The 15,429-nt window shown below is 42.1% G+C and overlaps 1 protein-coding gene across 24 annotated transcripts in view; it reads right to left on the reverse strand.

Moving 5' to 3' along the window:
• PPFIBP2 (PPFIB scaffold protein 2) overlaps window positions 1-15,429 on the reverse strand; it is a 216,838-nt gene that overhangs the window by 29,869 nt on the left and 171,540 nt on the right. For 15 of the 24 annotated variants that reach the window (XM_078148356.1, XM_078148357.1, XM_078148359.1 and 12 more), the window contains 6 exons: window positions 14,900-14,992; window positions 12,616-12,724; window positions 12,094-12,135; window positions 10,204-10,236; window positions 6,361-6,422; window positions 1,113-1,188 (listed from right to left, as the gene is read on the reverse strand). In XM_078148356.1, the coding sequence (XP_078004482.1) occupies window positions 1,113-1,188; window positions 6,361-6,422; window positions 10,204-10,236; window positions 12,094-12,135; window positions 12,616-12,724; window positions 14,900-14,992 (415 nt within the window). The remainder of the gene's footprint in view (window positions 1-1,112; window positions 1,189-6,360; window positions 6,423-10,203; window positions 10,237-12,093; window positions 12,136-12,615; window positions 12,725-14,899; window positions 14,993-15,429) is intronic. The other 9 variants (XM_021005264.2, XM_078148366.1, XM_078148367.1 and 6 more) reach the window with 2 other exon arrangements.

Consider the following 15,429-nt stretch of genomic DNA (forward strand, 5'->3'; position numbering starts at 1 on the left):
CTAACTCCCATAAAATGAAATTTTAGTTTGTATTCATTTGGGGCTATTCCTTGGTGTTTCCAATTGCTAAAGGGCAAAAAGACATAACATGGTACAGTAAAAAGAGCACTACGTTAAATCAAAAGGCCTGAGTTCCAATGCTACCTATGAATGATAACCACATGTGTGACCTTAGGCAATTTTCCTCCCAGGGCCTGTAAAATGAAGAGGCTGGACTAAATCAGGGGTCCAACCACAGACAGATCTGTGTTTACTTTAGTTTGACCACACTGGACTAATTGACCCCTGAGGTCCTTTCCAGCTGTAAACTTATGATCCTAAGCTATTTTTTGACTCACTCAGAGGGTGGGGTTTCTCAAACTCCCTCTATAGTCCTTTAGCCCAAAGATATCAGCTACCATGTTTCCCCAGCTAGGCTGCTTAACGACTAAAAACAATTGGAAAACTACTCCCAGACCAGTTCAAGTGCCTGACACAGAGGAAAGGGATCTCAATAATTCTCCTAGGCCCGTTTTGCCTTCACAGGAACTCCAGGTGTGGACTGCGCTCCACGGAAGGTACGCTGTAATTGTGATGTGTGGGGGAAAACCCTCCTTTGTGACCTGTTTGCTCCCACAAGACATTCTTTGGCTAGCAAAAGCTTGGGGAGCTCTCCCTTCTCACACACAGCAGCCTTTGAAAGGACAACTAGACAAGGCTAGCTCCCTAGCTCCCAGCATGGGAGGCAGAGTGGTGTGGTGTTTAGGGCACTGGTGCTTGGGAGTTTAGAAGACCTGGGTTCAAATCCTACCTTTGACATTGACTATCTGGGTAACCCGGGGCAAGTGACTTAAATTTTCTGTGGCCTAGTTCTCCAACTTCTATAAATGAGGGGGTTCCTTCTAGCTCTGAATTTGTAATCCTATGAAGCACTAGCCCTCTGATCAACTATATTTTCATAGTCACTGAAAGGATGTTTTACCCAGAAGACTGATGGATTTCTGTTGGAAGTGACTCTGAGGTTTAATACCCCACGCTCTCGACACAGTGAGTACATGACCCTGGGGGAAAGGGTATCCTGAAAGGCAAAGAAAGCCTTTTGAGAGAAACAATGAATTTGCCTGTTCTCTTACCATGGCCTCCCAGCATGATCTCCTTTACCCTTCGGTACTGGCTCAGTAACAATGTAAGCTCCTCTATCCTGCGTTCCTGAAACAAAAAGGAAACTGAGTCAGAACCAGAAGATCCACAGGTACCAGCTGGAAGGAGGTCAAAGGCAGAGAGATTAGATTCCCACTGTGTAGTATAGCAGAAAAAGGGCTAGCTTTGAGTCAAGAGAACCTGCCTCCACACCCTGGCTCTGCTATTTCCTACCTGTGTGACCTCAGGCAAATCAATTAACTCCTCTGGCCTCAGTTTCCTCTCTGTAAAATGAGGGGATTGGACTAGATCAGAGGTGTCAAAATGAACCAGATTAATATTAGAGAACCAGGGAAATATTTAACAAAACTAAAAAAACACAATGGAACACAGATAATGGTTTTCTAAGTCAATGTGTGGCCTGCAAAGAGCTTTCTATGCTAGTATCCCCCTTTCTAGTTAAGCTAGACACTGCTGGACTAGACAATTTCTTAGGTCCCTTTCAGCTCGAATGCTGTGATGCTATGATTCATACATGCCAAAATATTCATCAAAGAGACGCTTTTAGTAGCCTAAATTTGGAAACATGTGAGTGGCCCAATAATAGAGGAATGGCTAAACAAATTGGTAATGGAATATCATTGCACCATAGGAACATAGGAAAACTTGTATGAACAGATGCAGAACAAAGAAAGCAAAAACAATATAAGAATATTCACAATGACTATGATAATATCAATGAAAACAACACCGAGAAGTAGCTAAGATCAGATTAAATGCAATGAATGACCAAACTTGGTCTGTGAACTGATGAAAAAAAACATACTTCCTTTGGCTGGGGAGAGGACAAGGACCAGGGTGAGCAGTGTAATATAATTGCTTTTCTTTGTAACTGGCAACAGTTCAATAATAGGGGAAAAGAAATGGTGAGGTAAAGAACAAAAGAAAATATTAAACAAAACCCCCAAACCTTAAGGGTAGAACAAATGCTTTTAAATACCCTCTTGTGTCTTGGGGGGTTTTGGAAAACCTCTGCCTGCCTCTAGGACCCAGACAAGGAGTGCATGGAAGGACGTAAATATATGTAGCTGTGCATTGGACCATAATAGGTGTGGAGAGTACTACAAAGGAAAAAGAAGAAATTATTCCATTTTCCAAGAGTTCCTGCCCTCGTTGATTGGACTTGCAAACCACATCACGAGATTTAGAGGAGAAGGGGCCTCAGAGACCATCTAACCCAACCTCTCCATTCTATAGAGGAGGAAACAAGGCCAGAGAGGGGAAATATTTTGCCCAAGTTTACATAGGTTTTAAATGGCACATTTGGGACTTGGAACTCATGTCCTCTGACTCCAAATCTTGCACTTCTTTCATTTTTGCTGGGCTGCTTTGAAACCTTTAAGAGATAGAAGAGACCTAAGAACTCACCAAGTCCAACCTCCACCTTAAGTACTGATAATAGGTGGTCACCTAGTCTCTGCTTGTATACCTCTAGTATTAGGGTATTATTTCAAAAGACAGCTCATTACATGGTTGGATGCTGCTAATGGGATAATAACTATAAACTGCTTTAGCACCCAGTAAGTGCTAAATAAATGTTAACTATCATTGTCATTATTAATTGCTAGGAATATCACCCTTGTATGCAATGTGAAATTGATCTCCCTGTAACTTGTAACATCACCTGGGTTATGGTTCTGGCCTCTGAAACTATGCAAATCTAATCTCCTTCTCCTCTTCCAAATCAAGCTCTTATATTTCCCCTTAGTCTTAACCCCTTTAAACACTCCCCATATGGTGTAGTTTATAGAAGCTTCACTGTCCTCAGTCACCTGGACCACCCCGCTTCTATTTACTAATATTACTCTTAAAATTAAGACAATGCTTGAAGTGTGGTCTAATCACTTCAGATCTTCTGGTAATATTGCTTCCTCAAATGATCTCCAAGCATCTCTCAGAAACAGAGGTCAGGCTTTTCCCCCCATACCAATATTTTACTCGTGCTGCCGTATGACTATGAGACAGTCTCCAAAGAAATGAAAAAGCAAATCACACAGAGGTCAATGGAGAGGTACGTGGTAGGTGTAAGCAGGCTGTAACACATAACCAATGAGGAATCTGGAAGCACAACAGGGATAAAAGATGTTACCAGGGAAATATATAATAGGAAGATGGACTTTTGAAAGACAGGTCAATCCACTGGTATGCTTGGCTGTCAGGAGAAAGGCCCTTGGCTTCACTGTTAGGAGCTCATGGGAAGACTTGGACAAGAGTCATGTAGGATAGTCAGGCCCTGAAGCCTTACAAGTTGCAATACTGAGGGAATGTTCAAATCAAGGAAATCACAGATTCATATGGGGACATGCTCTTTTGGGAGTATAGTTCTATTTCCTCCTCAGGAGTCAGTACTTGCTCTCTACCTCAACATACTTTGTAGCACACTTATTTGTGTTTGTGTTGTAATTTATTCTCATTGTCCTCACCCCCAAGGAGAATGTCAGCTCTGAGGGCAGGAAAGGCATTGTTTTTCCTTTGTATGCTCAGTGCCTCATAAAGTGCTTCATGCATAGTATTTACTTAATACATTTTTGTTGTCATTTGTTAAATTTATGGCTCATTGATCTTCCAGATCTTTTTGACATGAATGATTCCAAAATGAGTTTTCCCCCACCTTATATTTCTGTAATTGATTTTTTGAACCTAAGAGCAAGGCTTTACATTTATCTGTTTTTCCCCCAAACTTGTAAGTGGTTCTGGTCAATCAAGATAATTTAAACCTTAGATTATGTCATCCACTGCTCCCAGCTTTGTGCCTGCTATTAATTGAATGAGCATTTTTAATGTCTTTATTGAAGTTACTGGTAAAAATGTGGAACAGGGCAGGGCCCTGTGGAATTGTGCTAGACTCCACCCTCAAGCTTGACAAAGAGTCTCTTTGGGAACAGTGTTTAATCAGGTGTGAAACCATCTAATAGCACTGTCAGCTTTCAAAAAAGCTAGTGCAATACCTTTAGATATAATTAAACCTGAGTTTTATTCTGTGACATATGACATTTAATGAACAATTTAATTATAATAAAGCAGGTCTCTTTAATTGCACAAATGTTTAGTGTAATCCTGGGAATATAAGGCAGGAAGGAGATGTGATATCTGTAGGTCATTAGCAGCCAGCACTTTTTGCTCAATATGAGAGTAACTTACAAAGAAGGTTAGAACCTGGGCATTCTGGGGACAAGGAAAAACAGGCATATGAAGCTATCCTATAAAATTTGATGTCTCTGTAATGATAAAATCCCTCAAGCAAGCTCTAGGATGTCAAGGAAGCAGAGTTTGGGGTCTTTCCTTAAGATTTTGAGCCTTCTTTTAGCACTGATACTGACCATAGGGTCAGTTCCTCCCTTGGAATCTCAGGTGCAGCATTTTCTGCTTTGGTTGGCTGCCAGGGCCTTTGGGTCATTGCTGGGAAATTTCCTTTCATGAAACACCCAAGTTTGAGAGGCTGTAACATGAAGGTAAGATCAGGAGCCAATCTGTACCCACAGAAGGTTCATAAACATCAAGGCTTTACTGGGAGTGGAGTGGGGTTCTCATAATTTGTAGTGCTTAAAAGAAAAAAAAAACTATTATGGTATCATAAAAAAAAACAAAAACCCAGAAAATTGGACGATCATTTTACTTACGCCTTTTTTAAATTAACATTTTCATTTATATTTTAAGCTTAAAAAGTTACCTAGAAAATTCTAATGATCACTTGGCTCCGAAGAAGAGGGGAAAAATTCACCTTCTTCCTTTCTCGGCAGGAGTAAAGGCTACAGATGCAGAATGCTGCATTCAATGTCAGACTCAACCAGTGTTGGTTAGTTTTGCTAGGATGCTTTTTTCCCCTCTCCTTTTCATCTTATTCTGTTATAAATGATGGTTCCTGGGGAGAAGGAAGGGCTGGACAGGGATATATTTAGAAAAGACAGTGATATAAAAAACAAAAGACATCACTGAAGATTTTGTGAAAATGCCTTTAAATAATAAAAATTTAGAAGTACCACAAGTACTTCATGCGCGAGGCATCGCTGTCTACATTCCTTTGAAGCAACTAGTTGGCACAATGGATGGAGCACTGGGCCTGGAGTCAAGAAGACCCGAGTTCAAATGGGACCTTAGGCACTTACTAGCTATATGACCCTGGACAAGTCACTTAACTTCTGCCTCAGTTTCCTCAACTGAAAAATGGGGATAATAATAGCACCTACTTCCCAAGGTTGTTGTGAGGATCAAATGAGATAGTTGTAAAGCACTTAGCACAGTGACTGGCACAAAGTAAGTGCTTACTAGCTCATTTTTATACAGTGATTTAAGGCTTACCAAGTGTTTTATGTAAATTGTCTTATTTGATCATAGCAACCCTCTGGAGTAAGTACTCTTATTACTCCCATTTTATAGATAATAATAATAATAATAATAATAATAATAATAATAATAAGCATTTACATGGTACTTTAAGATCTGCAAAGCACTTTGCAAACAACCTCTCATTTGATCCTCACACCATACTGGAAAGGGAGGTACTATAATTACCCGCATTTTACAGATATGGAAACTGAGGCTCTGAGTAGTTATGTGACTGCTAAGTCACACAGCTAATATGTATAGGTTTTCCTGATTCCAGGTCAAGTGCTTTATCCATTGCATCACCTTGTTACCTAGACGAACAGCTTCAGAGAGAGAGAGACAAGAGATTTGCCTAGAGTCACACTGCTAGTAATCATCTGAGGTAACATTTGAAACCTGGTCCTCCTGACTTAAGGCTCAGTGCTCTATCCCCTATGCTAGGCTGCTTCTCTGGGTGTTGATGAGCATCCTGTATGCTTATTAGATAATCTGTAATTGGGAGAAATTGAATCAACCTTCCCTTGATAAATACTCTTCTGACACTTTCCTAAAAATATGATGATAAACAACATCATTTACATAGTGCTTTAAGGTTTGCAAAATACTTTACTTACATTATTTCTTTTAATAAGGTATAGCGGTAAGACACGATTCCCAATGATTCAATCAAACAAGCAAGCATTTGTTAAGTGACAACTATGAGCCAAGCATGTGCTCCCGTCTAGGTAGCCTTCCCATTGGATTGACCTAGAGTCCCTAGACCAATAAGATACCTACACAAGCAAAGAGAAGACGCTCCCCACATTGTCCAGGGACTAGTGCACCCCTCTCTACAAAGGGCTGTTCCACTCTTACCTTTTCTTCATTTGCAACAAGTAGGGATTCCATTCCTATTTTTAGACGTTGAACTTCTTGATCTACAAAGAGTTGGGAGGCGAAAAGAATTTAGCTGGTACCTTGCAATCATTTCAAGCAACATCAGAGGTAATAGACAGAAAAGCAAAACACGCACTCAAACATTCCCATCTGCTACTATCTCCAGTGAAAAGGATTTCACTTTTTGTGCATATGGGTGGGAGTAGTCATAGCAGGCTAATTTACTGCTTATAAGATTTATTTATTGGAAAGAACAAAAAAAAAATGGATGTTGCGACTAAATTTCATCATGAAAAAGGGGAGTAAATTCACTTCCTTTACAGAATTGGGGGGCTACAGCGATATGGCATAGCATACACTGGCTAGACTCAGCTGATCTGTTGGTTACTTTTGTGGAACAGCTTCTCTTTGGCTCTTTTTTTTATTGTTTGTTACATGCAGAAGGGAGAAGGGTGGAGTAAGTTTGGAAATGAAAGAGACTGAAAAAAAGATATCGATGCAAATTTTAAAATAAATAAGCAAAAAGAATGGTGTGTTTATGTATGGCTCCATTTGTATGTTTCATATGTATGGCCACCTCTTCTGAAAAGTTTGTGGGTAAGAAGAAAATTCCATTTATTTAGAAGTGAAACTGACAGATTTAGGCTTTTTTTAGCTAATATATCCTGCAAGAATTTTAGTCTCCTTGTTTCGTTTTGTTTTTAAATTTAAGCCCGCTTTTTAGGACTCCTAAAAACAAACAACCCCCCCCCCAAATATAAAAACAAAAACAAAAAACCTCTGACGTCAAAGTATACTCTTGGGGAAAATAAAACATTGTTAGATACTTGCTTTAAGAGACCATGGCATAGTCACAACTGACTCCTAAGCTTATACATGTATTTTTTAAAAAATATACCAGAATATGTCTGACATAGTCAAGGGACAACCAGAGGCTTTTGAAGAAAGATAGGCATGCATTTCATTCTAAAACCAGCTGGACTCCCAAAGAAATCACAGTTACAGCCCCCCAGTTCTTTGTGTATTCTCTCCTAGAGTAAACTGGGCAAACACATATATTTGCTCAGATAAGTATATCTGTGGAAGGGCAAAGATCTAGATGGAAGAGAGGATTAAAGGCCAAAGCAAACACTAGGGGGGGACAATAAGCAATCACCAAATCCGACAAGACCTGTCAGGAGCCAGATGTTCCAAATCAGAAGGTCCAAAGTAAAACCCATCTGAAAATAGGATGCAGCAATCCATCAAGTTAAAATTTGACAAGAGAAAAGAGATGTTAATCTATACTAGGAGGCAGAAGACCTAGGGTGATAGGCACACCATCTACCAAGGCTTGCTCTCTTATCCTCTCGACATGGGTTAGGCCATTCTCCTTCAAGGGGGGCTCAGCTTGATGAAGATTCCTGATTATTCTCTTTTATACTGACTTGACTTGTTGGTCACCTAAAGGCATAAAAAGGCCCACCCAGGTAAAGTCAGGCCCCTTCAGATTTGGCAGATGTCCCAAGGCCATGAGTCATATGGCTGACCAAATGAATTTCCACATAGAGACAAGAAGGGGGAGTTGTCTACCCAAGATATTCTGGAGTCTCTTTGTTAAGTAGCCTTTCTATGTTAAGGCTAACCTTTTGTTAACTGATGGATGACCTACAAAAGTTCCATTTTTCTCCAACATCAAACCTGTACTATCTGGCACTAAACCTATCTTTAACACTTGGAATCTTTAAGGTCTCCTTAAAACTCAAAAAATCCATGACTTGATGGCGTTAGATTAAGGTTTCCCATGTCTGACTTGAACTCCCACGACCATGGATGACAGAACAATAAGTCTTTAGTGTAAAGAAGCATTGAGATAATTTAGAAACCAAGGGGCCAAAAGTGAGGCTGAGCCAAGACTGAGGTCTCTGCTAAAGAGCTCTGCTCCCCTGGGTTCATCTTCTCCTACATCCAGTGTTCTTTCCATTGTATCACCAGGCACTCACACAGAACCCTGACTTTAAAAGTCCTCAAACACAGTCACCCGCTTATGAAAAAAAAATCATTATTATAAAAATCATCATTATAAAAAATCAGAACATGAAAGAAACCTGCAGACATGACATTAGATTTTACATAAAAGCAGAATTTTTTAAAAAATCAGACTAATCTGATTCTTCTCTAGACATATTGGATGGGGTTGGTGAGAGGGACTAGAGTTCTATCATAATTTAGTGTAATTATTGCCAAGGTAATTCTTACAAGAAAAATGGTTTTAGTTAGCATGGCCCATGTACCATGCATGGCCCAAGCTCAGACAGAAAGACAGCAAAGCAGAGCACGGCATCTCAGCCAGTTGGAAAGAAAGGCAGATGCTGGAAGACGTGCTTCTCTTTCACTGCTTGACCTTAAAAGGAATCCTGTCAAGGAAATGCTCCACATTTTAATGATCCCTGCTGTCTTCCAACACCAGGGTCTGTTTGTTGTATGTCCTTGTCCAACGTCATCATGGTGGAGGAAATGAAGCAAGAGGAGTCCACAGTGTAACATCCCAGACTTCAGCTACAAGCGATGGGAGGTGGGGATCAACGGAACACAGACAATGTGCCTGCCTGGTTCATATAGCAAATGAAGCAAGGAAGGTGATGGACAGGTCCTCTGCCCTGGTCAGACCAGTGTCGGGTTCTGTCCTTTGAGAAAAGATGTAGATGAGGTGGAAAATATCAGGGGGTTGGGACAGGAAGCCATGCCACATGAATACAGCAGAAGAAAGCAGGGTTATGGAGCTAGGAGGAGAGAAGACGTAGGTGGGGCGTGATAGCTGTTTTCAGTATGGGGCTGTTTCTACTTGGTCCAGAAGGCAAAGCAAAGAATAATGATAGGATACTGTGGACAGATTTGGGCTTGATACGAGGGACTTGCTAATCACCAGAACGGAACAGGCTGCCTCGTGCTATTCATCTCTTCATAAAGAGGTGGCACTCTCAGAAGACAAATTGAGAAATACACATATTTTTGGACATGGCCAATGTGGGAATCTGTTTTGCTCGACTGTATATGTTTGTAACGGGGGTTTTGTTTTTCTTGCTTTCTCAAAGTGGGGGGGGGAAGGGCTAGGGAGGTAGGAGAGTGAAATGTGCATCTGAAAATAACTTATTTTTAAAAAAATTTAAAAAGGAAGGTAGTGAGTTCTTCATTTTGGCAGGACTTCAAGTCCAGGCTAGATGACCACTTTTTAGAGGATGTTACAGATGGATCAGACTCGGGGTTCTTAACCTACAGTCTGTCCAGCTGTTTTTAAAAAAAATTTCAATAACTATATTTCAGTATAACTGGTTTCCTTTGGAATCCTAAGTATTTTACTTTATGCATTTAAAAACATAATTCTGTGAGGGAGTCCCCATAAGGTTCATTAAACTATCACAGGGGTCTGTGGCATAAAAAGGTCTAAACTCCTGGATTAGAAAAATGATATTTATTCTGTCCTAGTATTTTAAAAATAATACTCTGAAGACAAAATACACAAATAAAAATATTTTAAAAAGGAGCAATGAGGCTGAAAACCTTGACAGTTTCCTTTAAAATGTCCAGCAGAGTGACGTTTCTGGCTGTGATTCCGTATCACAGTGAATTTCTAAGGTGATTTGTGTGATGGAGGGTTTAGGACCCTCCTGGTCTCGACTTATCTGTTGCAAGCAATGACATACAGGCCTGTATTGAGGCAAGATAATGGAACAATCATGTGAGACTAGGCAGTTGCATTCATTGTCTGTGCAGAGCATTTTAGCTATAATTGGTGGGGAAAGGATCAAAAGCATGATGTTGGAAGAGAATCTCGAGCCTTACATTTTTCCTTTAGCCTTCTCTTACAAACTCCCTCTAGGATGGGAAACCAGGAGGAAAAAGCAAAGATTAGACATGCCCCTCAGATATTTACCAACAGTACCAACCCATCTCAAAAGGACTGACGCTGGGCATTCCCTACATTGAAAACATACTATTTAGCAAACACACCTTTTCCCTTTCCTAGTCAGCATACAGGGGCCCTAAACTGTTTAGAAGGGTACCTACATAGGGCCATTCTGGGATACTTGTGTATTTATGGTATAGATTAGCAAGATGGTAAAGTGGAGAGAGTGCCGGGCCTGGAGTCAGGAAGACAAGAGTTCAAATCTGGCCTCAGACATTTATTAGCTATTTGACTATTAGTCATTTAATTGCAGTTTGCCTCAGTTTCCTCAACTGTAAAATGCATTTAATAATAGCAACTCCCAGAGATAATATTTGTCTAGCACTTAGTACAGAACCTGGCAAATAGCAGACACCATGTAAATAAAAGTTTGTTCTCTTCCCCTTAGAAGAAAGAAGATTTGTAGGATTGCGGATTTAGAGCTGGAAGGACTTTAAGGGCCCCTCATTTTACAGATCCAGGGGCCCAAAGCTAGGCAGTTGGTATACCTGCAGTGGGATGTGAATCTCCAGGCCTTCCTGACTCCAAGCCTGGTGCCCAAGGCATTATGCCATTTCCTATGGCAGAGTTTTAGGCCTGATCCTTATGGCTTCCTAGGCCTGGCCTAAAGCTCCCTGGCAGATCCTTTGTGTTCCTTAGGAAGTAGGTATGAAGAAACAAAATTCTCCCTTGATCTAGGAAGACAGAGTTGTACCTGGTGCCCTCCTTTGCAAACTTTGGGGGAAATTTAGGGTGATCAGTGATAATTTCATTGTTTATAAAATGACAATTTGTTTTTGGCTTGGTCCTGTGATTTCTCTGTACCTTACATTCTTTTTTTTGTGAGGTGATTGGGGTTAAGTGACTTGCCCAGAGTCACACAGGTAGGAAACATGTGTCTGAGGTCAGATTTGAACTCAGGTCCTCCTGAATCCAGGGCTGGTGCGTTATCCACTGAGCCACCTAGCTGCCCCTGTGTGTTACATTCTTAGAGCTGCCTAGAGCACTAAAGGGTTAATGATTTGCCCAGGGACACACCCTAGTCTATGTTGAGGCAGGATTTTCAACCAGATTGTCCTTACCCTGAGGCTGGCCCTATTCACTATGTTACACTGCCTTTTCACAGAATGACATGTAGAATATTATTTCCATTTACATAGGCAAGCCTGCCCTACCTATACTTCTCTTAAACCAGTGGTTCTCAAAGTGGAGTCTCGGGATCTCTGGGGGTCCCCAAGACTCTTTCAGGGGGTCTGAGAGGCCAAAACTATTTTCATAAAATATACTACGGCATTTAAATTTCTAATATTACAAGTGTAATGACAGATATAACCAATACGTGTTTTTAAAGCTTTTCAATAGGGTTCTCAATCATTTTTAAGAGTGTAAAAGGGTCCTTAGATGAAAAAATTTTCTCCCAAAGAGTGATACAAACTGGTAGTCAAAGGAAAGGAAGACAAGAATTGTCTTCCCATGTCTTGGGCACAAGGTGGCGCATGGGGCAAGGCCATAGACAAATACCTTATGAGTCTACATTCATGCCCCTATTTTTTCTGAGCTTAATTTCTCTCTCAATTTGAAAGGAAAACTGAGCTTCCAGGCACTTCCCAGAGGTCCTCGACGCTTCTAAAACCCCAGGAGGGTGTACAGCCAAGGGTGGCTTCACAGAACAAATCCCTTTCATAAAAGGATTTGTTCTGTAAAACTTGGACTCAATCAAAAGGCTGCACCTGAGGACCTTAGAAGGCCACAGGATCCCCACCCCTGCTCTACAGGACCAGACAGACCTTCATTCCACATATAAGCCCATGCACTTGACCTTGGGTGTCCTGCAAACAGAAGACAGCATTAGGGAGAGATATGGCAGGCAGCAGCCCAGGGCACAACATGCAGGAGGTGTAATGAGGGCCACCTTAAAATTTTATTTTTTCTAAGAGTAGATCTTTCTGTCTATGGCCAACAGGTGTTCATTTTGTGATAAGCCAAGCTGCATGTAAAACAAGGAAGGGGTACGATCTTGTGGGGGAAGGGGGAGTGAGGGAGGGACATCAGAGGTGGGGCTGGTAGGTGGGTGAGGCAATTTTCAAACATTGCATGGTCTTTTTCTAGAGTTCACCTTGGAAACCATTCCATTTGCTTCCCTTCCAACATTTTCTCTAAGGGAGCTGGAATGTGAGGGGAAGCATGCCTTTGATAGAGGGCACCAGGATGCCCATCCTACCCCGGGGGTGGTTACTATCTTCCCTTCAATGGGGTAATAGGCAGGATGCCACAACATCACGGCTCTGTGGGCATCACCACCTTTTTACCTCTTTCTGTGCTTTCAGTGCAGGCCACGGTCCTGGAGAGCTGGCTGTGGAGGCGCTCAATTTCTGCATCCTTCAATGCCAACTGCTCTTGCAGCTGGGCGATCTCAGCCTGGAAGAGCCAAGGGCATCATTCAGATGAGTGAGTGAGTGAGTGAGTACTACCGCCAGAGGCCAGAAACAGAGTGAGCCCAGACTGAGAATGTGACCCCTGTGAGGCAGGGGGAGAGTGATGATTCACCTTTCATTATCCACTGACTGCCTGCTTGGCCCGGGATGTGAATGTCCCCAAGTGACCCAAGCAAATGTGACCAGGGAATGGTTCAAGCGAACTTTGAAACTGTGCTTCAGTTAACCGGCTCATTGCCTTACTGTCTGCTTCAGTCACTGCCACAGGGACCAGTACGCTGACCTTCTGTGTCCAGCTGCGGGGACCAGGGCTCCGGCGTGCTCCCACGTGAAGGAACCAGGCTTCCAGCTAGCTCCCATCTCACCCTTTGGGATCAATTCCACTTCTGGGCAGCAAGAAGGCTGCCATGGACATAGACATTATGGTGTACTCATTGTATTATGAGGCTGAAGACCCGCTTTTGAGCCCCAGTTTTGCTGGTTACTAGCTGTATGATCAGGGGAAAGCCAGTTAGCCACTCTAAACCTGGATTTATCTAAAAACTAGGAATAATAATCCCCGCACTATTTAAAGCCCCTAGTGTATAATTAAGGCCCTCTACTTGTGCAAAGACTCTCTGTAATATACAATCACGAAGAGCAGTTTGGGGGCACCGAGAGGTGCCCGATGTCACATGCCCAGTGAAGGCAGGACTTAACCTAGGTTTTCCTGATACCAGGACCAGCTTTCTAGCCACTGTATGACACTGTTTCACATCCTTTCTATTAATAATTGGTAAAATTCCAAAGAAGAAAATGACACGTTCTATTAGTAACTATCATAGCGTTTGTTGGGCCGTCTTGCTTAACTGTTTTGGAGAAAAGTACTTGATTCCACTGATTTACTTTTCTGGTTTTTTAACCAGTGCTGAATAGTTTTGGTAACTCCTGCTTCCCTGGCCCTCCTGTCTCCTGCCACTAGGAGTCTCAAGTTAGCATACCAGTCTTCTCTTGTGTGGGTTAATATTGGCACCACTAATGTTGGTTTACTGCTTTTAGCATCAGTAGCCTCTTTCATGAAAGCTTCCACAGCAGCCATGATAGATTTGGGATGGTCAGGATCCCTTTAAAGTGCAAGTAATACTCTGCCTAGAAGAGCTAAATATATTCTTTAATTTACTTAGTGGGATACCTAAACGATCCATTATTTCATCAGTGAAGGAGATCCCTGCACCTGAGTAAGGAGTTCCTGTGCCCTTCTCCACTCCCCCAACACATTATCACCTCATGGCCAATCCCCTGGTGATGAGATTCTCTGAGGCCGGATGATTCTGACAAAAACCCCGTATCTGGTGATACTCAAGTCCTTTCTGGCCTGTTGGGACCTGTCAGACCTTGCTTTCTGAGGGCAGCATTCAGGAATGGAGGCAGAAGGGAGGACTTCAGGGGAAGATTTTAGAAATATGCTCATTGATTAAAATAACTCAATTATTTTGAAGATGGTTCATTTGTAATCTGTGTATCTCCCATCCCTTGCACAGGACCTGACACATCAGAGTCTCTTAATGAATTTGCACTGTTGCACTTGGCTCCAAAGAAGAGCTCTGAGAACGCATCTCATCTTACTTCTTTGCAGAGGTTGGGGGCTATGGATGTAGATGCTTATTTCCCTCCATCTACCTTTTAATTAATTTATGAGATTCTCTGGCAGGAGCAGGAGGGAGAAAGAAGTAGGGGTGAAATGACAGTAGTAGTTACACCTCTGATTTTTTTTTGGGGGAAGGCAATCAGGGCTAAGTGACTTGCTCAGGGTCACACAGCTAATAAGTGTCTTAAGATTAGATTTGAACTCAGGTCCTGCTGACTCCAGGGCCAGCGTTCTATCCACTGTGCCCCCTAGCTGCCTGCAATTTCAGTATTAATGGAGAGGCCTACCCCCCACTTTTGTTGCCATTTTTATTTATGCAGGATGTCCACACCTGTGCCCTAGGACTCAGTCAGAGCCTTTGGTTCTAATGCCTGTTATTGGAAAGGGGAAAAAGAACTGGCCATTTCCAAGCAGAAGATGGAACTAGGCCAGCAGAGGCCTCGTTTGGCATTCACATCCTGGCCCTCCCCATGTGAGGTCACTTGTCTCCAGGTGTCAGGACCACTGATCATCTGGCTTGGTGGTTTTTACCTTTGTTGCTTTCAGCTTCCATTCATACTGATTTCGTTCACTCTCCAGCTCCTCCACTTTGATTTTGAGATGCTTGAGTTCCTGTAGCAATTCCTAGAATGGAAAAGACAGGCAGACAGAGGGGAGACAGAGAAGGAAGAGAAGGAGAAGGAGATGGGGGAGGAGAAGGAGGAAGGAAGAGAGAGAGAGAGAGAGAGAGAGAGAGAGAGAGAGAGAGAGAGAGAGAGAGAGAGAGAGAGAGAGAGAGAAGGTGCGTTAGCTGGTCCAGGTGTGCAATGTCTGACACTAAATTATTCAGGCTTTTGCATAGCCAATGTCAGCCATGCCTGGCTGAACCTCTTATTTCCGCCTTTAGAGGCTTTTCCAGTTTGTGTGGGGGCAGCTCTTTGAGAAGAATTATAGGCACCTCCTAAGTAAGATCTATTAACGTTTTCACAGCAAAGTAATTTCTGGACACATTGCCCCCACACCTTTCAGATCAGAATCCTCCTTTGCATAATAAATTGGCTACATAATTTACTAACGGTGAA

The sequence above is a fragment of the Phascolarctos cinereus genome, unplaced genomic scaffold (assembly GCF_003287225.1).
Source record: "Phascolarctos cinereus isolate Bilbo 61053 unplaced genomic scaffold, phaCin_HiC Scaffold_9;HRSCAF=440, whole genome shotgun sequence".
NCBI lineage: Eukaryota > Metazoa > Chordata > Mammalia > Diprotodontia > Phascolarctidae > Phascolarctos > Phascolarctos cinereus.